The 23440-nt window shown below is 44.9% G+C and overlaps 2 protein-coding genes across 4 annotated transcripts in view; both read right to left on the bottom strand.

The window, feature by feature from the left end:
* Window positions 1–5169: 5169 nt before the first annotated feature.
* HMGN2 (high mobility group nucleosomal binding domain 2) lies at window positions 5170–9117 on the bottom strand. Its single transcript, XM_019650217.1, has 6 exons — window positions 8910–9117; window positions 7848–7892; window positions 7617–7646; window positions 7211–7261; window positions 6534–6629; window positions 5170–6031 (listed from the first exon to the last, which is right to left on the bottom strand). Exons 1-6 carry the CDS (start codon window positions 8922–8924, stop codon window positions 5996–5998), a joined length of 273 nt encoding a protein of 90 aa, XP_019505762.1. The 5' UTR covers window positions 8925–9117; the 3' UTR covers window positions 5170–5995.
* Window positions 9118–10278: 1161 nt separating this feature from the next.
* Window positions 10279–23440, bottom strand: part of DHDDS (dehydrodolichyl diphosphate synthase subunit) — a 23727-nt gene continuing 10565 nt past the window's right edge. For 2 of the 3 annotated variants that reach the window (XM_019650214.1, XM_019650215.1), the window contains exons 7-9: window positions 17638–17752; window positions 15536–15643; window positions 10279–12499 (exon numbers count right to left, since the gene is read on the bottom strand). In XM_019650214.1, the coding sequence (XP_019505759.1) occupies window positions 12260–12499; window positions 15536–15643; window positions 17638–17752 (463 nt within the window). In that variant the 3' untranslated portion in view covers window positions 10279–12259. The remainder of the gene's footprint in view (window positions 12500–15535; window positions 15644–17637; window positions 17753–23440) is intronic. The other variant, XM_019650216.1, reaches the window with a different exon arrangement.

Raw genomic sequence — 23440 nt, 5'->3', positions numbered from 1 at the left:
AACAGCGGTTCGAGTCCAGCCCGAGCTGAGCAGCCGCTGAGCTGCCAACAGGTAGCAGGATGGCTCAGCTAAAAAAAAAAAAAAAAAGAAAAAAATAAGAAAAAATTGCACTTGAGGCAATTAAATTCAATAATCTGAGTATTTCATAATATTAAAAAATTAATGCTAAGTTTTTGGTATGCTAATATTGAATCGTGTTTTTAAAAAATAGTGTCAAAGAAATGTATACACATTTAAAAAAAAAACCTGTTAAAATCATGCTGATTGTAACGACTTTGAGCAACTTGTAATTGCAGAAGTCAAACGTGACTTGTATTCATCTTTTGTTATTGGTATGTATTATTACGATTTTTATAGTTTTCCTTTCTTAAAATGTGCATACATTTTTTGGCACCATATACATATGCTTAAGTATTTATGGATGGAATATGATGTCCGGTTATAGTAAGGGGGAGTAGACAGTGGTATAAACAGGGTTGGCCACAAGTTGATAATTGCTGAGGCTTTGTGATAGGTACATGGAAGTTCTTTATATTCTACTTGTGCACATATTTGACATTTTCCATGACAAAAAATTTAAAAATTTTTTCCCAAAGGTCAAGTCACCATGATTTAGGCACGCAACTAGAAATGTGTGATGAGGGAGGTATTTGGGGTAACCTTCAGGTTTCTTGTTTGAGAGATGGAATGGTGGTGGTGCTTTTTACAAGATCTGGGAAAAACAGGGAAGGTGGGTTTGTGAACAAGAGGACTTCCATTTTGGTCATGCTGAATTTAGATGCCTGTGGTACATCAAGATTGGACTGCACAGGAGGTTTGTGGAAATACTGGACTTGAGAGATGTGGGCAGATGAAAATGCCATCACTGGATGACATCACAGGGAGAAACTGTAGACAAAGGGGTTGGGATGATCAGAGCCAAGAACTAGACAAATGGTGTCTCAGAAACTGAAGGGCCCAGAAAAGTCTAGAACAGTTCTTTTTTTTACACGGAAAAGTCAGGACATATTTTAGAACAATTACTTTAAAAGGAGAGAATGCTTGGACTCCTACCTCACACCACATACAAAAATTAACTCAAAATGGTTCAAGACCTAAATTTAAGAGCTAACATTATTTAAAACTCTTAGAAGACATATGTGTAAATCTTTATGACCCTGGGCTAGACAATGGATTTAATGATACCAAAGCACAACCAACCAAAAACTAAATAAATTGGACTTCATCAGAATTAAAAACTGTTGTGCATTAAAGGACATTGTCAAATAAGTGAAAACCCATAGTGGGAGAAAATATTTGCAAATCGTATTATCTGATAAGAATCTAGTATCCAGAATATATAAAGAACTCCTAGATAAACCAATTTAAAAATGGGCAGAGGATTTAATAGCCAGTTTTCAAAAAATATATATAAAAATGGCCAATAGGGGCCAGCCGAGTGGCACGTTGGCTAAGAACTGGCTTGGGATGCCAGAGGGCCCCAGTTCGGATCCCACATATGAGGGCCAGTGACACTGCCCTGTGCAGCTAAGATGGTGAACGGCAGCTCGACCTGGGGCTGGGCTGCTGTGGGTCACCGGCGACGGCACAGGCTGTAGCCCCTGCTGCAGTGGGTTGCCATAAGCTACTGTGTGTAGCCAGCAGTCAGTGTGAGCGGCCAGCAGCTGCGGTGAGATCTGCCTTGCCTGGGAAGAGCGCAATGATGGTGCCAGCTTGGGCCAATGAAGCAACATCCTCCACAACTAGACTGAAGAACAAGACAGCAACTTGTCTGTTCCCCTTCCCCCGATTCCCCAGCGCTGTTCCCCTCCCCCAATTCCCCAATAAAATCTTTTAAAAAAGGCCAATAAACATGAAAAAATGCTCAACATCCTAGTCATCAGAGAAGTGCAAATCAATATCACAATGAAGTATCATTTCATACCCACTACAATGACTACAATAAAAGAAACACACACAAATGTCTCAATGAGGATATGGAGAAACCGGAACCCTCAAACATTGCTGGTAGGAATGTAAAATGGTGTCGTCACTGTGGAAAGTTGGTCTGGCAGTTTCTGAAAATTTAAACAGATATCATGACCTAGTAATTCCACTGAGAAAGAATTGAAAATATGTCTACAAAAATTATACATAACTCATAGTGGCATTCATAATAGCCCCAAAGTATAAATGACCCAAATATCCATCAACTAACTAATGAATAAAATGTGGTATATCCAGGGCCAGCCGAGTGGCTCAGCTGGTTAAGAGCTCACTTGGGAGCGCCAGCCCTGAGCAGCAGGACTGCGGTTCAGATCCCACATTGAGGGCTAGTGACGCTCGCCCTCTACAGCTAAGATGATGAACAGCTCCACCTGGAGCTGGGCTGCCGTGAGTCACCGGAGATGGCGATGGTGTAGGCTGCAGTGGGCTGCCGTGAGCTACGTGAGTGGCTGGCAGCCAGCAAGAGTGGCCGGCAGCTGGTGTGAGCTGCCGGGAGCCACTGTGAGCGGCTGGGAGCCACTGTGCAACTGATTGCCTCACCCGGGAAGAGCACAATGATAATACCAACATGGGCCAGTGAAGTGATGTCCTCCACTAGACTGAAGAACAAAAACAGCAATTTGTGTACCTGTCTGTCCCCCTTCCCTGATTCCCCAATGTTGTTACCCTCCCCCCAATTCCCCAATAAAATCTTTAAAAAAAAAAGTGGTATATCCATTATGGTATCTGGCAATAAAGGAATGAAATACATGCTATGACATGGATGAACCCTGAAGATATTATGCTGACGCGAGTCATGAGACTACATATTATGAATCCATTTAGATGAAATGTCCAGAAAAGGTCAAGTTATATAGAAAGATTAGTAGTTGCCTAGGGCTGGAGGGAGGAGGGACTAGAGATTGACTAATAATAAGAAGTTTCTTTTTGGAGTGATGAAAATATCCTGGAATTAGTGATTGCTGCACAACCTTGCGAATATACTAAAAACCACAGAACCATATGCTTTAAAATTGTGAATTTTATGGTATGTGAATTATAGCTCAATTTTTTAAAAGGTAGGGGCTTATACTCAGGTGTGTCAAATGCAGCAGTTAAGCCAGGTGAGGTGAGACCTGGAGAGACCACAGGATCCAGGTACAGCAGTTAAGATCCACTTGACAACTTTCATCAGTCATCATCTATCCCTCCCATTTAATACCAGTAATTCTGGCTGAATTCTAAACAGATTTGGTGGTTCCATCTCTCCTGCCATGATTGGTTTAGGAATGGTCAGGTGACCCAGTTCTGCCCAATGAAACTAGGATGCTGAGGGGCTTCTAGGAAATAATTAAGGGCAAAAACTGAAACAGGTATTCTGTCTCTGGACATGTATATCAACTTGAAGTCTGAAGCAGCTGACTCTGTGAGGTGGTTGGACAACATGCTGAGAGTAACCCATCAAGTCGTAACACCTAGGTCCTTACAACTACCCTACCTCAGGACTTCAGTTAGTGAGATAAATCCTCCTGCTGTTTAAGCCATTGTTTTTTTAAGAGCTCAAAGTATCCTAATGTAGGGTACTGGTGACTCTTCCTGAGATGGGTTAGAACAGGTTGAGACAGGGCTGGGAGGAAGGGGATCCATTTTTATATCTTACTGTGACCAGATTTAGTTCAATTCAGGATTGGCACCGAGCATGCTATTATGAGGTCTTAAATGTCCTTACCATGTTTTCATGTCTGGTTTGTTTTTAAGCTCAGGCACTCTCACAGCCAGTCAAATTAGTAAACTTTCCAGGAAGGAAAAAAAATTCATGCTCACCCTATCCATACTCATTTCTAGATAACAGAAAGAGGGTTACTACTGAGTTTAACCTCAGCCACTTAACAACTGAGGCTTTTTTAATTATAAAAGGATAACACTTACACGGGACTGACCCAAACATTAAAGGAGCATGTGGCAGAGCCCCCAGTAGTCCACAGCTCAACACATTTTACTGACTCTGAACTCATATATTGATCAAGTAACCCCAACTGTGGCTTTCTCACATTCTGCAACTTCTGCTCAAATCCCAAGCTGCTGTGCCCCCTACTCCTAACAGCTATAGTGGTCTCCACTCTGGAAGACGACACCTCCTCCGAATAAAAATTAATAATCTATGACCTAGAACTATTTCATTAATAATGAAGGCAAAATGGTTGAAAATTGCCTAAATGGACAAATTATACTTTATCCAAAAGGTGCCCCCCAAAAAGAAGTCTAAGTCACAAATTATTTTTGACTAAAGTTGGGGATTCCAATCCTGACTTTGCTACTCATTAGATGTACACATAACCTTGACCAAGTTTCTTCATCTGAGTCTGTTTCAAAATCCATAAAAATGGTGTTAACACCTGCATTACATAATTGTCCCAAGACTGAAAATCAGACACAATTCAGAAAACTTACCAAGGAAGAGCTTAATTGATATAGCAGCTCTACCTTTCCGATCAACTATGGGGATAAACAAAGCAATGTAAGATATTTTTTTGGTAGTCTCTAATTTACTTTATTTCCCTCAAATAGAGGTGACTTGTGACATTAAAATTGCATCGATTTATTACAAGTTCTATTTCCTAATAGATAACTTTTTGCTATTTCCCTAAAGAAAAGGGATTCGCTGCAGGGTTTTCAAACGGAAGCAATCAGGAAAGTCTCCATTAATGGCTTTGTTTTTGGACTAGAACAATTCACCAGCAAGGACAAGAACTTAAGTCAATTTACAGAAGACCTGTAGGTCTGGCTTAAGAGCTGAGTGCCATATGCCTCATCTTATGGCCAATTGTATATAGACACAGAAGCACTTTCTCTTGACAGAAGGACTACATAATTCGATCAATTCATTTGCTAATTCTCCAGTTTTCATGTGAACTCAAGAGGGTCTTTTGCCGTTACCAGGCCAAAACCTCAGATCTACCAAAAATCTGTATTTAAAAAGTACACTGCAGATAATGCCGCACAACCAAGTCCAGAAACCACTTCTCTGCTCCCAGCCTCTCACCAATAATCTACTTACTCTGGGATCTTTGCTAACTTCACCTAGCACTGTGTTCTGTTAATATTGTGCACAGAACCTCTACACCTCAAACCAGAATGCATCCTGTCCCCCGAGACGTGGAGAAACTAGGCTCCCCCACTTCTGGGAAAAGATGAGAGGAAGCATTCCAAGCCAAACTGTATCCAGCTTTATTAAAGATACTTTTCATAAACAACCATGGTATTTCAGGCAGGACATGGGCAGACAATCGTTAACAGTATACAACAACTTTCACACTCCCTTCTTCAATGGACTACCAAAATCAGAAAGCCACTATAAAAACCCAATGAAGTCTTCATTTGATGCTCTGAACAGGTAAAGTTTAGAGTGAGGGCTGACATTTCACATTAAGCATTGTTGTTTAACAACTTTTCACAAGCCGACCCTGACTTTCAGGAAATGAAATGAAAATGGCAGAATTATCAATCTGTAGATCCACAATCTAAAAATGGAACTGCTGCTCTTTTGAGGGATGCCATCTCAATGGTGACACTATCAAGTCCGGATTGCCTGACATACTGGTAACCAATTTTTCTGGGTCAGATCCCAACAGGTCTCTGGATTTAAGGGAGTCAAGTCTATGCTTAAGGTGGAGAGAGAGAAGAGGACATAAAAACAAATTTGAGTTTTTCCACTCCACAAGGTGTTTGTGCCAAGGTGGCTAATGTGTATCAACATCAAGGGATCCCTCCTCCCAGGAACTAAGAGGAAGTCTCTCAAAACTAGAGGGGAAAAGGTGTTTTTCCCCATGTCAATCCAGCTTTGGAGACGTTCTATTAATAATATATGTCCTTCCCCAAAAAACAACAATGAAGTGTTCTGTGTGCTAACAACATAGCTTAAAAAAAAAAAAGTAAAACAAAATTCTGCATTTTTATAAAACTTGATAAAAAATAGTATTTCAAACTGTACAGTCACCAGAAGTACACAGTTATCAAAAATGCACACACTTCACTTGGCATCTCCAGCACCTTCAGCTTTCTGTGCCTAGAAGAAAAACAGACAAGATTTTTACAATGTGTACATTTTGAAACTATCTTCATTTATATTCCATCTATAATATAACTTTGCTCCCAGGCCAAAGTTCAGGTTTCAGGTACTTTGACACTGACACCCAGTATTACTTCTGAGAATGACTTGGTAGGTAACTTCGATAAATCACTTCCCCTCGGGACTGTACTGTAAAATGAGGGAAGGGGATACATTAGCATTACATCTGAGAGTCCCAGCTTGGACATTTTATGGTGTAGCTTAAGTATGGCACCTAACAACGGGACAAAGATCAACACCACAGTGCCTTTTATTAGATGGCAGAGACCTCAAGAATCCAGGGTTTAGGCTAACTGGAAAACCACAAGCAACTCAAGACTGAAAGGCACACTTAATGTGCCTTCCTGTGGGTGCAGAGAAAAGACTTAAGATTAAGACGGTTGGGATCAGTAAGTGATCAAATGAGCAGACTTCACAAAAAGTGAGATGGCAGTCGTACCTGGTCTGTTTTGGCATCTCCGTTTTCTGCAGGGTTATTCCCATCCTTGCCAGCATCAGCTTTCCCCTTTTTCCCTTTGGGTACCTTTTCCCCCTTCTAAAAGGGGGGAGGAAAAAAAAGAGCTGTTTCTCCTAATTTCCTATTACCAGGGTATGGTCTACCAAGTTCTGCACAAGGCAGGATTATTTATCAAAAGATAACACACACACACAAACTATAAACCCTACCCCACTGATAAAAACTACTGATCAAAACTAGGCCAAATCATCTATAATGCGCTGTGGTTGTCAGCATGCAAAAGTTTTATGAGTGTAAACAGGAGAATAAGACAGCTTAAAAAGCATGGGTATTTGCTACCCAAGTGCAGAGTTTTCTGTAAAATGATGATCAATACTTGATTTAAGAATCAGTATATAAATCTCAGTAACAAGGAAAGCTATCAAAACAATTTAAAACATCCATTCATGGAGTCACCATTATGCTGAAGATATTAATGGATAGTCTTCATTCTGTGAAAATGACCAATTAGGATATTATAAGGTCCAGTACTATTAACTTTGTCATAGCTTAACTTTGTGCCAATAGATGAAGTTGCTATATAGCAGGTCTGTCAGCAACATTGGACAGTGCTCAGCCTTGTGACTCCGTGAAACACTTTGTCTTCCAGTCACACTCACCTTTGCAGGGGCCTTTTTAGGCTTGGGCTCTGGCTTTGGAGGAGCAGGTTTCTTTTATTTGGGGAGAGAGAAAGAGAACATTGGTATATGGACCAAAGGAAACCCACAAGCCAAACCACAGTACCACTGGCATGAAAGTTTTCCCGACTTTGTAAAGATTTGGTGGCTGACTTCCCATTAGAATTTCCTTCAAAAACACACTCAAGAAACACTAAACACTCTGAATGTTCCACTTTGGTTACAAGTCATCAGAATTTCAGAAACAGCAAATCTCAAATGGGTGAGTCCACAGTGGAACAGCTCAATAAAACCAGTCACTGACCATCATTCACTGGAAGCAGAGGGGGTTGTTTTTCAATGTCTCTGTTTCAGAGATAAAAGTAAAAATTTAAAGGCAGACACTTACAGCAGATAACCTTGCGGATCTTCTCTGTGGCTATTTAAAAAAGAGAAAAAAAGTTAAAAACAGGATAGTTGAACCACTCAACAAAAGACAAACTTTTGGTGCCAATCTGTTCTAGACTACAGGAAGTGAAGAGAGCTTACTTAGGCAAACCAGGACTAGGAGTATGGTTAATTACCACCAAAGGAGCCCAAAGTTTTTTAAAACTCCAAAAAGAGAATAAACAAAACTTACTTCGTCCTTCACCTTGGCTTTATCTCCTTTAGCATCCCCTTCAGCCTATAAAAAAACAAACAAAAACTAAGAAATCTGCAGCTTCTGAGGCAATATTTAATGATTCACTAAGCTTAACAAAGTCCTAAGGAAAAAAAACTGAAAGGAAATATTGCACACAACTCTAGGACACACAAATCGTCAGTATTTCTCTGCCCCAGCTCCGGTGCAAATAACCGAAATGCTTAAAAAGTTTTGAGTGCTCATTTGGGTAAGCTTCTAGCCCGATCAAGCTCAAAGCGCGCAGGGAGGGCGGGTGTCTGAGCCCCAGCCCGCCGGGGGTGTTCGCGTAGCGGTCCCGGGAAGCGCGCGCTGAGCTGGGGTGAAGAACGCGGAGAAGCAAGCACAGCTCGCGGAACCAGGCAGAAGCAGAAGCAACAGCTGCAGCTGGTGCAAACAAACCCCTCTGGAGGCGGGGCCCGAGCGCCGTTACCATGGCAGCCGTCGAGGGCGGGAGACTGGAGGCGCGCGCAGCCCGGGGAACTCGTGGGCGGCAGCGGCGCGCACCGGCGCAAGTCTTGTGCGCCGGGGCCGCGGGCTGAGGCGGGTCTCTACAACGCGAAGCCCCGCCTCAAGGGAGACGGGCCCCGCCCCCTCACGGCGGCGGTTTTTTGGCGGCAGCGCGTCCCCCCGCCCGCCAACCCCAAGCGCCGCCTTCCCGCCCTTTCGGGTTTGAATTGCCCGCCCGCCGGGAGGGGAAGGATGGGGGGGCCTGCTGATGGGGGAGGGGGCGCGGGGCGGACACGCTGAGCCTGAGGGGAGCGGGATAAACAGCCACCAACATGGCTCCTCCCGCCGCGGCCGCCGCTCCTCCAATATGGCCTCTGGCGCCCGCGGGCAGCCGAGCAGCGCAGGGTTAGCCCGAGGCCGCCTGACACTATCTCGAGTTCCCGCGCCGGGCGGCTAAGTCTGCTCCAGCCCAGCGTCGATTCTCGCTCCCCAAAGCCGGGAAAGCGGCGGCGGCAGCAGTGGTGGTGTCAGCGGTAGTGCCGGCCCAAAGCCTGGGGCCCTCGCGCCACGTACCTTTCTCTTGGGCATGATGGCGACGGCGGCGGAACGTAGACGCTGGACGCGGGGATGCAGCGGCGCGCGAGCTGTAGTCGGTCCGGGGGTCGTTCTCGCCTCTTCTTCACACTGCTCGGGCTCCGGGGGGTTTATAAAGTTTTTATAGCGCTGGGAGCCCCGGACCGGTTAGAACCGGATTTCACCTCCCGCCGCCGCTCATTGGCCCAACTGGGGTCACGTGGGCGGGGTTTAAACTCACCTCCTCTGGAGTGAGGAGGGGGGTATAGGGGGAAGGCGCGCGAGAAGGCGGCGCGCCTGGGGGGGTAGGCGTGCGTCTTAGGCAATAAATGGGGGTGGAGGAGTAGGGTGTTCGAGTCGGCGGACTCTGGGTTTCGGCTACCACCAATAGCTGGCTTTTGCAAACTACCAAGTTCCTTCCACCTTATGCAACCGAGCTGCCCACTTCTCCAAGCTGTGCGACACTTAGGGCCCATCGTGGCCGCTTTCCTTCCTGTTCCCGCTGGGGGCCCCAGAAGAAGGATTTGCAAGGCCTGGCCGCACCGCCCTTCTCCGCCAGAGGCGGGAGAAAGCGCGCGGCTTGGAGGCACAGGCTGCAGTTCCCAGAGCCAAGGCTGACGCTGTAGTGGGAGAGCGGGGAAGCCAGCTTGGCGCAGCCGGACGTGCATCGTTCCAAGCTGCCACTCAGAGGAAGCTTTTCGTGCACCTCACCTGGAAGACGGTCCACTCGAGGTGGACTGCGGGTTCGAGGGGGAGACTTTACACGCAGAGGTTACTTTCGGGTGCAGTGGGGCAGGTAGGAGCTGTCCTTTCAGCACCCCTCGCTCAGCTGCCTCCCCAAATGTCAACGAAGCCCCCCGCCAAAGCCTGTAGGGTGGCTCCCTGAGGTCCCTATATTCCCAGACTTCAGGACCCTGCCACAGAATGATGGAGAGCGGCCGCCAAGGAGGCCTACCAGTACTCCCCTCCCCCCTACGCTCCACCCCCTTCGGAGACATCAAGCTCAGCTGCCCCCACGATGCGGCCACCAAGCCTGGGTGCTGCAAACGCAGCTGGCGAAATCCCTCCTTCCACACTGGCTTCCTTTCACTTGCGCGAGGAAAAGGAGGGTGGAGGAAAGCGTCCGGGGATTAGGAAACAAGTAGAGGAACAGGTGGTGTGATGGTAAAAAGTCTCTTCCAATGGTTCCCCTACCCCAAAGCTAGGGATACTGGAGGTAGCCAGGTGCACCTGAGGGAGGGTAGACAAATGTAGCAGAACAAGCGTTCTTCCATCGCACTGTTAGCAAGTTTTACATCTAAGAATCATTAAATTTCTATTTGACACTCAGGAGAACACAAGAACACGATGAATATCCTCAAGTGGGGGCTTGACTCACAGGTGGGAGGACATTTAAACTAGGTCCACCTAGTTTATTGAGGCAAGGGTGGAGGCTGGTTTGTACAAGTCATACCGGTAGAGCACAACCAGAAGTTGTTCAGATCAACTATTTGCAGCCCCTGCTCCTGGGCAGCCGTGGTTCCTCAGCCTCTTCTCCTTCCATCCCCTACAGTGCTCCTGGGTCAGCCCCTCCCCACCCCACCCCATTCTGTACTTTTCCCAGAATACAGGACCTCAGGCAATAGAGATACCAGCCCCATTAATCACTTCTGCTGAACCCCAATCATATTAGGGGAAACCCAGAACGGAGACAGGACTCGGCCATGCTCACAGGGCAGATTCTTTTGCTGCCTCCAGCCCCTCATTCCCGCCTTAATTGTAGGGCTCTGCATTATAGCCCCATAATTCATGCCTCCCTAATTAAGGCTGTCAACAGCCCCATTGTAAAGCTGGAAAATGTATAGCACCTGCTCTCTGGGAACCCCGTGCCAGGTGTTTGGGGGGCTTGCCAAAGGGTGCATTGACTGGCTTCTCAATCGCAGTGTCTGGCATTTAAGTTTGATTCTAGGAGCAGGGATAATGGCCAAGGGGTCTCTTGTGCCAGGTATCCAGGCACAGGAAGGCAGGGAGAAGACTTAAGAGTATAGGAAAGTCAGGGTTAAAAAGTATACTTAGGACTGCTTGCTAGACCCCATCCCTCCCCTAGAGGGAGATCCTGGGGAAACAGTTTGCAGAAAGTAAAATGGCAAGACTAAACAGAGTAGCCATTGGTTGGTATTACTGGCTGGTGCTTGCTGCTATGGGGCACCTGAAGCAGAGGTGCTCAGGCAGACAGCTCTTCAAAGGCACTAATCCTATCTGCAGTGAGGCCTGGCAGGGAGAAGGGAAAGGACAGAGCCCTTAACTCAACCCTCTTCTTCCTGCTGGGCAGCCTTGGCCCTCACAAGTTGAGACTGCCATGCTGAGAATTGTCTCAAGGCCTATATAGGGGGCCACGTCAAAAAGCTGAGAGAAGCCTCAAAGATTGAGGAGGTGGGAAGCAGAGTCTGAGATGGTGAGGGCAGGAGGCAGTCACACAAAAAACACAACACAAAAAACAACAAGTGCTTGTTTTTGTGCTCTTGGTCCTGATGTGTTCCAAGAAAGGAGGCCTGTACTGGACTAGATTCACCAGGGCCTACAGGCTCTTCTGTTACCCTGGAGCCTTAGAGGGGGCTGGTCTCATTGGGGAGCGGAGCCTGGCCCCATGCCCTGCAAGAGGAGGAGGAAAGCTTGTGTGGGCTGAGTCGACAATAGGTAATTGGATTGTAATCACCGCCTGGCTTCCGTGCGCCATTGGGGGCGCTGAGCCTTTCACTGAGCAATCAGCACTGCGTGGTGGGAGGGGTAGAGATTCAATAGCAAATCCCAGGTGGAGAGCCGAGGGGGAGGAGCAGCAGATGGGCAAATTTTCTGTCTCTCCCCTTCCTTGCCCAAATGACGCTGGCTGCCTATTAGCTATTTACCAGCAGACGTGAGGTGGAGCCAAATCTTTTGTGAAAGTCGAGTGCAAGGCTAAGATGGATGGGTTCAGGACGAGGGTTTTGGGGAGACCTATTCCCCGCTATTCTGTGTTGAAGGTTGTGCTGGTGGAAAAAGAAAGTGCATTTAGGAGCACAGGTAGAGGTGGCAAAAGCGGAAGGAGCAGGCAGCAGAAGAGCCGGGGGCCCCCTGCTCTCCAAACTTATTGGTGACCAGAGCTGGGTTTAGTGTACTTGTGGGAGACTCTCACCCTTAACCCTCCCCAGGGGCTACTGTCCCAGGCAACCCAAAGGTATCTATGGCCCGCATAAACCGGCCTCAGGGGCTCCCCACCAAGCAAAGGGAACACAATTCATCATCAGGAGGGAGGTACCCTTCACCAAGAAAAGAAAGGGGAGTGGGGCCCTTGCGGCGGAGGGCAGGGCAAAGTGGCAGGAGGCCAGCCTCACTCAGGCTGATGCAGTGCCCAGATGTGCCAGCCAGTCAGCCCGCTTGAGTTCCAAGGCCTGCAGGAAGCCTTGGACTCGCTCTTCCCGTCTGGCTGAGAGTTTGTGCAAGCGTGTCCGTCGGAGCTGGGCGTCCCCACTGGCCTGGAGCCCCTCCTGCAGCAGCTGCTCTGTCACTGCAGCCTGGTCCCTCTCCAGCTGCTGCCTCTTCCGCTCCTCTGCGTACATGTCTCGGGCCTTCTGCTAAAGATAAGTGGGGATTAGGGGAGATGTTTTTTTTTTAGATGGGGGTGGAACTGAGATAGAGGAGGTAGGGGTGGGCCAAGTTCAGTGGAACAGTGGGGAGTTTGTACCAGATTTGGAAAGGTTTGGGAATAGTGTGGCTGTAGCAATGGGTGGTGCCCATGTGGTACAGGCAGGGGAGTGGCAGTTCTGGGTCCATCTTGGTTTGTTTTGGGTGGGAGCATCTGTATTTCTTGAAATTCTTCTCAGGTTTGTACTGGGAAGGGAAGCAGCAAATGTGGGTCTGACTCCTTGTTCCCCCACCAACTAGCATTGTGGCTTTGGGTAAATCCTCATTTCTTCATCTGTAAAGTAGGGGTTGTACCTACCTTGAAGAATGGTTTAAGGATTCGAGATAATATATGTAAAAACCCCTCTAGCATATTAGCAGGCTTTCAAACAGAAACAGCAATTTTATACATTATTACTGTCTGTTCTCTGCTGCAAGGAAGGTCCTTTTCCCGCCTGGGGCATATCTGCAGGGACATTACCTTTGGCTTCCCAGGTCACCCTAAGGGTGACATCCTCTCAACTCCCTAAGCTATTTTACAGAATTGGGCTCCAGGCTTGCCTCCCGTATGGGGACCAGCCTGACACTCAGCAAATGACCCTTCTGAGAAGCAGGTCAGCACTCTTAAGCCACTGACTGCATTCTGCCTAGAATAGGCATTAGTAGCCATAGTCCACTTTTTCTGTTAGAAAGTAAGCCCCTGACGGCTCCATAGAGCCCTCAGAGTTCCTGGAACCAGCTCTGACAGCAGGTAGGTGGTCATACTCCCTGAGAGCACTTCTTATACCCTGTGTGTGTCTCCAGACAAATCATAAACTCCTAGAGAGCAGATTGTGGCTTTCCCTCTGGCACTTAGGGTGCACTGTACACGTGAAATACTCTACTGACTGACCATGCGATCCCAGGAGGGCAGGGAAGGTGCTCCTGGGGAGGGGAAAATCCCTTGGGAGCAGAACCAAGGCCTTGCTGTGCCTTCCTGATGTGCTCTGCTCCTGCCACTCTAACCGTATGCAAAGCCTTTGCACCAGGCCTCCTCCTGCCAAACCCATCCCACGTGTGAGAAACTGTTTTGCTGCCGACTTGGGGTCCTATAGCCTGACCTTTACCACATAATTCCACCTATATTATGGTATTTGTGTACATGTCTCTGTCCTACTCAGCCTGTAAACACCTGGATTGCTCTGTCTTTATCCTTTAAGGAATATCTTACATGTGCACAAGTACTCAACTCTCCCAATGGAGCTAGGGAGGTACTTTCTGTTGGAGACAGACATAGAGATCCAGAACAGGAAGTGATCTGCTAAGGCCTCTCAGCAATAAAAGTTTACTGCATGAATAAAGATGACAAATGAAAACTCTGGAAGATGCCCCCTCTAGGCATTCAAGGGTACTCTTTTGCTATGATAATGAGCACATATGTGGAGCTATGAAGACTCAAACAGGCTTGAGAAGTTGCTAAGGCTCTCCATCTTGTTGGACGGGCTTCTTTCCGGCCTCGGTCAGGCGGAACCCTGGGTCCTAGGTACAGGACCTTATTGGGGAGTATGGAGATACTCAGGATACAGTCTGAGCAAGCTATGTGTTTACTGGCTGATTAGGACACAGATCTCTACACAAAGTCCCACAGTACAAGGTAGAAGGTGGTCAGGAGGCAAGAAAAAGGGCCATGCAGCTCAGAGGAGAGAGAAAGTGTGGCTAATGAAGGTTAAGGACCAGTGAAACTTCATGGACAGGCAATATCTGAGCTGGGTTTTAACCGATGGGGAGGATTTGGATAACGGTGGGGTGTATGGCGGGGGTATATCAGGAATTGGGAATAATGGACAAAAGACATATGATATTGATGGAAGAGCTTGATCAGGCCAGAGTGCGTCCCCCGGGAGCACTGAGATTCAAGAAGTTCCTGTCCACAAAACTCTCACACCTCTCTAAGCCTAATTCTTAATCTGTAAAATGGGGATGACAGTATCTACCTCACTGGGTGGTTTGAGGAAAAATGAGATAATGAATGCCTCGCCTAGTGCATGGCTATTAACAGTTAGCTATTCTTCCATCACCACTGCTTATGGCTAGAGCTAAATAGGCTAAGTTCTGGCAGGACAGAAAGGATGGGGGCGCCCAGACAGAGGGCGGAAGTACAGAACTGGTGTAAAGTCGCTCCGTGAAGCTCAGGCTTCTTGCAAATGGCAGCCCCAGACTGAGTGCCGGGCAGGTAGGCTGTAGCCAAGGCAGAGCTTGGCCCCTATTCGCCAGGAATCTGCACATCACTATTAGGATGACAGAATCAGGGAAGATCCTAAAGACCTCTCACTTTAGACAAGGATACCAGAGGCGGAGGCAGGAAGGGACTTGGCCTAGTCACACAGAGGATTGAAGTTCCCTTGGTTTCTCCACTAAGGTGGCTCCTGGAGAAGGGTTAAATAAGAAAGCTTACATGAAAACACCTAAGTGCCTTAGCAGACCCTCAATATGTAAGCTGCCACTACCACACACCCTTTATTATGATGAAGAGTCCTAATCAGATGCAGGTGACTCTGCCTCCTGTTTCAAGATCTGGTGATCAAAGTTAAGACCTTCAGGGAATAATGCCCAGTCTCTCTGAGGAGGTTTTCCTGGGTTTTCATAGTAAAAAGATTAAAGACTTGTAGCTTGAATCCCAGTTCTCTCTCTTATTGGTTGTGTTCTCAATTAAATCACTTTTATTTATTCATTTGCACAAGTGGGGCTAATAATACACTGGCTTCTTGGGAGCATTAAATGAGATAGTGCATGTAAAATGTTCACAGTGACTGACACATAGTAAATACACGCTAAGTGACAGGTACCGTCATCAATAGTTAACATGCTTATTGGCAAGTAGCTGGTATATATAACAGGTGCTCAATCAATGCTCACCTTTTCTTTCATCCTATCCAGTCAGGCCAGCTCTGAAGCGTGCTATGGTTTATCTAGGACCAGACCTGATGAATTAGTTATTTCGAACTAACCTGAAGCATGCTATGGTTCATCTGGAACTGCAGGATGGCCTCACAGAGGTTCCAAAACATGTATTCTGGCCACAGAATGGGCTGGAACACCAGGCAGGAGTGGGAAGTCTGGGAAAGGTGAGGAGGAACAGAGTTCAGTTTAGTGACATGTGGCTGGACACATCCTTGGGAAGGCTTCCAAAGTTTGAGCAGGCTGTGCAGGACCCAGAAGCGCAGATGACATGGCATGGGCATTCTGAGCGGCAGCTGCTGTGGCCAGCCCTGATTCACTCACTAATAGGGGAGGGGTCATCTGAGGCAGTTAGATCACCTGCCTGTAGCAAGGCAGAACGAAAACAAGAGTAGATCAACATTTCCACCAGGATTTTTCTAAGAGCCAATTTTAGGACTATGAAATAACATCTGGATTATGTTATTGGCTCATGGCCCTTAGAGGTCATCTGGGAGACACACTGTCTGATAAAAGTCAGCAATGAGCAAATGGTAGCTGCTATTATTATTTTTTAAGTAGCAGAGTATGGCACAGTGGCTAAGAACATGGGCTCTGGGGCCAGACTGCCTAGCTTTGAATTCTGGCTCCACCACTTACCATCTATTTGACCTGAGACAAATTACTTAAACTCTCTGGGCCTCAGTTTCCTCAACTGTGAGACTGAGGTAATATGAATACCTAGTTTTTAAAGTACTATGGAAATCAAACAAGATGATAACCATAAAGCAGTCAGAGCACAGAGCTGTGTGAACTTTAATAATAACCACTGATGAGAGAATCCCTTTGGGAACATTCTTGACAGACACTGCTGGATACCTTCAGTGGTGAGGAAGGAATTCAGTGCCTCAAGGGGGATGACTTTAGTTGTCGGATAGCTTGTTGTGCTAAACCAATATCACCTTCCCTGGAACTTCTACCAAGGTCTCAGGTCTTTTTTCTGGAACAAGTTGTTGCTTCTTCAAAGTGTAATTCTTTCAAATATTTGAAGGCTAGATTAGGGCTGTTTGTTCCCAAGGTTGTAATGACTTGTTCACTTTGTCTTTGCCAACAAACTGTAAATTTTATTACAACAGCAGAGATTATTTCTGACTTGGTCACTGCCATATTCCGAGCACAAAGCAGATATTCAATTTTTTTCCCCAAGGGAATAAAACTGTTATCGTGCTTCCCTTTTCCAAACCGTTATCCTTCACTCATTCCTTATAGGACATTGTATCCAGGTTGGCCTCTTCTGGTAAGTCTGCTAGTTTACCAAATGCTCTTAAAACTCAGTGCCCAGAAGACGACTTTCCAGACATGATCTGACCATCAGAGTAGGTCACAGAACCATAAGCTGCACATTATCCTTCTCTCAATATAGCCAAAGACTGAAAGTACCTTCAGAAGCTAAATCTTGTTAGTTCACTTTTAAGGCTATGGTCCATTAAAATTTCTGGAACTTTATCATGTGAATTGCTTCCAAGCTGAGTTTTCTCCCTCCAACTTCTTGAACGAGGACTCTCCCCTGTCACGTGCTACCCAGGGGTCAAGTTAACAGATAGAGAGTTTCAAGCAAAGACAAACTTATTTGACTATGAGCTTTTGGGGGACTACCTACACTGGGGTAACTAAGCTGACAGGCAATGCCCCCTAAGAGTTTGCATATGGTTTATATCCTTTATGGACTGTACTTGCATAGATGTGGCCCTTTATTCTGAAGGAGAGAGACTAGTAACTGCAAAGCAAGGTTCTAGCCCAGAGGTGCTGGTGTGCCTGGCAGGTTACCAGGGCAGGAGCTTATGCTCAGACATAAGGCAGAAGTCCAGTTCCTTGAACAAGGGCCCAGGTGAAGTTTTCACCACAGCTGGATAGCCTTGATTTTTCCTCTAGGAGCTTTAGAGAGCAAGAACCACACAGGTTCAAAAAGCCAGGGACAGATGAGAAATGGGTGGCAAACGTTACCAAGCACAGCCTGGAGACATTTTTCCAGATTTTAGGTGCTCCCCCTCCCCCAACAAAGTTCTCTGATGCCAGCAAGCCTAGGAACGGGATGAGCCCCTCTAATCCATTCTGTGGGCGCAGTAGCAGTTTTCAGCTGACACAAACAGAATGGGAGTTGGAAACTACCTACCTGCCAGAGGAGGAAGTCGCTGAGCCTCACTTCCCCGGAAGTCCGTATCAGGATGTCGGGATTAGGAGAGTGGTAGGTATAGAGGCACTTATCAAGCAGAGACTCAGAGACATCGCTAAGGTGAGTGGGGAAGAGACAAAGATAAGTACGCATCTCTTTTTGGATTAGTCTCATGGTGCACTTCCTTATATAAGGCTTCCCAGTTTATAGAACACCATCAAATATATTAGTCAATACTACCTGGTATACAGAAGTCCCTCAACAAATGTTTATATGTTAATTAATGATTTTAATCTTCACAACTACATAAGGTATTTATATATTCATTTTATAAATAAGGAAACAGGCTCAGAGAAGATTAGTTTGCTCAGTCATTTAGCCGCAGGTCTAAAACCAGATGGACAGACTAGAATGTGCTGTCCTTCACTTAAGACATCTTGTGGGGTTTTTTTGTTTGTTTTTAAAGATTTTATTGGGGAATTCAGGAAGGGGAACAGTGTTGGGGAATCAGGGAAGGGGAAAAGACAAGCTGCTGTTCTTTTGTTCTTCAGTCTAGTTGTGGAGGGCATCGCTTCACTGGCCCATGTTGGTACCACCATTGGGCTCTTCCCGGGTGAGGCAGTTGCCTGTTGGTCACTGGACGGCTGCCCACGTTGGCTCACGGCAGCTCACGAAAGCGCACGCCAGCTGCCGGCCAGCCCCACTGCAGCCTACGCCGTCGCCGGCGACTCACAGCAGCCCAGCTCCAGGTCGAGCTGTTGTTCACCATCACAGCTGTAGAGGGCGCAGCATCACTGGCCCTCACGTGGGATCCAAACCGGGGTGCTGCTGCTCAGACCTGGCGTCGCAAGCCAACTCCTAACCAACATGCCACTCGACCGGCCCCTAAGACATCTTGTTTTTTAAAATGCATATACCCTATAACCCTGCAATTTAATGAAATACTATGCAACTGTTTTTAATAAAGAAATCTAAATGCACTGATTAGAAAGATGTCTAAGATCTAATATTAAATGGAAAAAAGCAAGTTTCAGAAAAAATACACACATACTCAAACACTCACACATGTGAATATATGTATATATAAACAGAAAACAAAGTCTAGAAAAGGCACGCACCATCCTATTCACAGTGATTATCTCTGGAAGGTTAGATAAGAAGGAAGCAAAGAATATCTCTTTTTATTCTATGTACTTCTGTTGTTGTTTGAATTTATTATACAGAACATTTTTAAAACCTTAAATTTAAGTCATATGGACTCTGAAATACTGCAAAAAATCCACATTTAGGATTAAAAAGAAAAGCAAAATTATCAGCCCTCATGTGTTTGATAAGAACTGTTTTCCCAGACAGACACTCAGAAAGGATATGGAGTAAAACTTTCCAGCCCATGGAAACAGAATATTGGCAAGGCTGGTGTCTGTTGGTTTGAAGAACACCGTATACCTGTCCTACCAAGTACACAGAGGCAAATTTGAAATCTCCAAGTGTTGCATTTCAAATTTCCAAGAGTTGTGTCTTATGAAGGCAAAATATGCATCTCTAGAAGACAAAATTTCTTGATGGGAACATTGTTCTGGGACCACAGTCAAAAAGGCAGAGAGATCTGGGCTGTGTTCAAAACGAGATTCTATACTTACTAGCTGTGCTGTGTGCCTTTGGGTAAGTTATTCCAGCTCTCAGTCATCTTTTTGCAAACCACAGAAGGAGCTTTATTTTCTGTACCATCACATGGGAAATAATATTCATTTATGACTGCAAGGAAGGGCTTTGGTTAAGATTTCCCTGATAATCTGACAGTCTGTCTTGCTGGCATGGTCTTAATTCTCTAATTAAGAAATGTGAAACCCTGTACAATCAACATAATTTCTCAGCTCTCTTATCTTTGAAATGGGCACATTTGTCCTATCTACTTATAAGTTATTGAGAGGCAAATCAAATGAAATAACAAATTTGAATGTACTCTGGGAACTATAAAGTGCTATATAAATAAAGAAGAATAAATATTATTTCCAGTCCCACCACTTTGCTGTGTGACTTCGGATCCTCACTTAACGTCTCTGAGTTTCAAATGTGCCTGATAAAAGTTTGTTCTCGCTACTTGTGGGCAGAATTCTTATCGAAATGGAGGTAACTCTGAAAGGGGAAAGATAAAAATGCCAAAATGAAAGAAGAACATCTGTGTTTTTGCCAACAAAAATCCACCACTAAATGCCATTAGCTGTCTACATAAAGGCTTTTAAGAATAATATCTATTAAATAAAATATCAATTTTCACCTATAAAATTAAAAGTTTACATTTAAAAAAAATCTTGGCAAGAATAAGGTGAAATGGCTACATCCAGACCCAAATCCTGAGGAAACAATCCAAAATGCCAAGAGATAAGTTCATAGATTTCATTGTAGCATTATTTGTAATAATGAGAAAGTGGAAACAGCCTGCATAACCAACAAACAGCAGAATGGTTAAGTAAATTACGGCAAGATATATTCTGTAGCCATTAAAAATAATGATGTGAAGAATTGTTAAAAACATGGGACATGGGGACCAGCAGAGTGGCTTAGTTGGTTAAGAGCTTGCCCAAGAGCACTAGCTCTGAGCAACAGGGTCACTGGCTGGATTTCCACATGGGCCAGTGATGCTGTGCTCTGAGCTGAGCTGCCGCTGAGCTGCCAACAGGTGGCAGGATGGCTCAGCTGGTGAGAGCACATGCTCCTAACAAGGCGCCAGTTTGAGTGGTGGGCTATGCCCACCCGCAACTAAAGACTGAACTTGAGCTGAGCTGCAGCCGGGTGGCTCAGTGGATAGAGGGTGTGCTCTTAGCAACAAGGTTTCTGGTTCAAATCCCGCATGGGATGGTGGTTACACCCACTGCAACTAATTGAACACAGCACCTTGAGCTGAGTGGTGCAACTAGACTTAGAGCTGAGGTAGCTGAACCCTCCACAACTAAGACTGATGGACAACAACTTGGCTGTTCCCCTCCCCCAATTCCCCAACACTGTTCCCCTTCCCCAATTCCCCAATAAAATCTTAAAAAAACAAACAAACAAAAAACTAACATGAGACATGGAAAAGTGTTCATATGACAGCATTAAGTGGACAAAGCATGATTCAGGTTGTAAACTGTTCACAGTGTGACTTCTGTTATAAATATTTATGTTGTAATTGGATTTGTTTAAAAAGGTGACAATGGCTGAATTTCCAACCACGGCTGATCACGCCTTTTGTGAGCACTAGCTCTGCCCTGAACATCCATTACTGTGGTACATACAGCACCATGGACTACTACTTATTTGTGTCCATGAACCAGGCTGTGAGCTGCTTAAGGGCAAGCCACTCTACACATTCATTTCTGTATTCCTGCTCTTCTAGCATAGGACCTTCCTGGGACTGAGAAAGGCTCAAAACACGTATGAATACATGAATGAATGAGACATTGAAAATAGAGCTCAGAAATACATACTGGTTTTCTGAATGTGAGGAGTGTATAGGCTAAAAAACAAAAGTCTTTGACAATGTACTTTCAAACAACCTAGAACCCAAACACAGGTAGTAGACACTGCACAACTTGATGGGAAAGATCAATACAATTAATTAAACACACACACACACACACAGGCACAGGAAGAACTAGAGAAAATGCTTAAAATAAAAATGTTACCATGGGTGTTGCTGAAAATGGGATCCTGGGAAATTTAAATTTTCATCTTTTTACATCCAGTAGTTTGCAAATGTTCTCTAATGAACATGTATGACCTTTATAATTATATAAAAGTATGTGTGTAGTGGGTGGGGGGGACATTGTTTTCTTTTAAAAAGAAGTATGTCTGTTTGGAATAATGAAAATGTGCTGACAATAGTGATGCTTATACTACACTGGGAATATATTTTATGCCACTGAATTGTACACTTAAAAATGGATAAAACAACAAAAAAAAAAAAGAAAAGAAAAGGATAAAACAATAAAATTTATGTTACGTATATCTTATAATTTTTTTTAAAAAGTTGAACATCTTCTGGAAGGATATAGGCACAAGCATTCAATAAGATAATGACTCCTCCCTAATAATCTATGTATTTCAGGAAATGGCCAACCTAAAATAAAATCAATTTAAAACCTATAACGGAGATATGGCAACAGCCTCTTGAAGGGAGACCTGGTAACAGTATCAGCAAGACAGTAAATGGTCTTGCATCAGGAAATGGGGAGAATAAGAACGTGTTAGTGTTTCCCAGTACCATTTCAGAAAGGTAGACCCTTTCCAGAAGGTACCGGGAATGTGCCCTGTGATAACATGTACATTTCTCTAGCATTTAATTAATAAAGAAGATGGTGAAAAGCATAGGCTTTGGAGGTAGATGGACCTGAGCTGTTCCGCTTAGTAGCATATGTGAGACTGGGCAGGTCAACTAACCTTTTTAAACTTTAGCTGGCCTTATAAAATGAGGCAAATAACAGTCACTACCTTACGTGAAGATTAAATGAGAATATGTGTGTTAAACTCTTAGCCTAGTGCCTGCCTCATAAGATCCAATAAATATTAGGTTGTAACTTTTCTTTTTATACTGCTATTGTTCATTTCAACCTTCCTATAAATAGGCAGTCAGTATACCATAGCGAATGAGAACAAGGCTCTGGAACCAGGTTGAAATCCTAGCCCCGCGCTTTGCCAACTATATGAATTTGAACAAGTCACTTAACTTCCCCGTGTTTCAATATTCTCATCTTTAAAATAGGGATAATAACATAAGGTCTAAGGATGAAATGAAATTATGTAGATAGAGTACATTAGCAAATGCCTGGCAAAGAGTAAATACCCAGTAAATGTTAGAATTATTATTACTATTAACACTATTGTTTTAAGAGGAAGACAGAGGCCTACAGGCGGTCAAGTGACCTGCTCAAGGTAACTCAGGGAAAGAGTTTATTAACTATCCTTTAATGCTCAACCTAATCCCTTTTCTATGATTCCAGAATCAAAAAACAATCTAACGTTAATATTGTTAGGAAAAAATATACGCTAGAAGAAAGGAAAATGAGGTGGATGGTGGTAATGAGAGAAGAGGAAAATTCCAGCTACTGGAAGGGTAGAGCCTAACTGTAATTCACTCACTGACGGTTATAAAGGTGGGTTTGTCTCAATTTGAATAATGTAAAGAGCACTGCCTCAGGCCCTGATCATCTGAGTCTGAGCTGAACACCAAGCTTCCTGAGCTCGTGGGTTGAGACATCAGCTTCCTTACCCTGGTGACCCTGCCCAGCCCACACCATGTCTGCATGACTAACTCCACATAGGCAAGTTACTAAACCACACAGGGCAGAGAATAGGGATTTGGGAAGACTTGCTGGGCAAGAAGCAGAAAGAAGATAAAGGTCAGTGGTTATTGAAATGCTGAACCGGGAGTCAAGATCGATCAGAGCTCTAGTTTTAAGCATGAACGCATATTAAATCTGCTTGCTAAATAGCTTTCTCTTTTTCTAGTGTAAACATTTGTCCCCTAGTCTTTTTAACACAGTCGATAGATTCCACGTATAAGTACACTCGCACAATTCAAACCAGTGTTGTTCAAGGCTCAAATGTATCTTCAATCCATGGTTAGAAATCCACAGATGTGGATGGCCGACTGTAGTTATACTCGGATTTTCAACAAGGGTGGTTGGCATCCTTAACCCTCACATTGTTCAAGAATCAACTGTATTATTTCAATCATGCAAAAGATTATATGGGACATTAATTGTAAAGCACAATAACATAATGAACAATTATGAAATCACACACACACACACACACACACACA

This window comes from Hipposideros armiger, unplaced genomic scaffold (genome assembly GCF_001890085.2).
Source record: "Hipposideros armiger isolate ML-2016 unplaced genomic scaffold, ASM189008v1 scaffold_138, whole genome shotgun sequence".
NCBI classification, from domain to species: Eukaryota; Metazoa; Chordata; class Mammalia; order Chiroptera; family Hipposideridae; genus Hipposideros; species Hipposideros armiger.
Note: the sequence above shows the minus strand (reverse complement) of the source record. Positions and strands in the feature narration are given on the sequence as shown.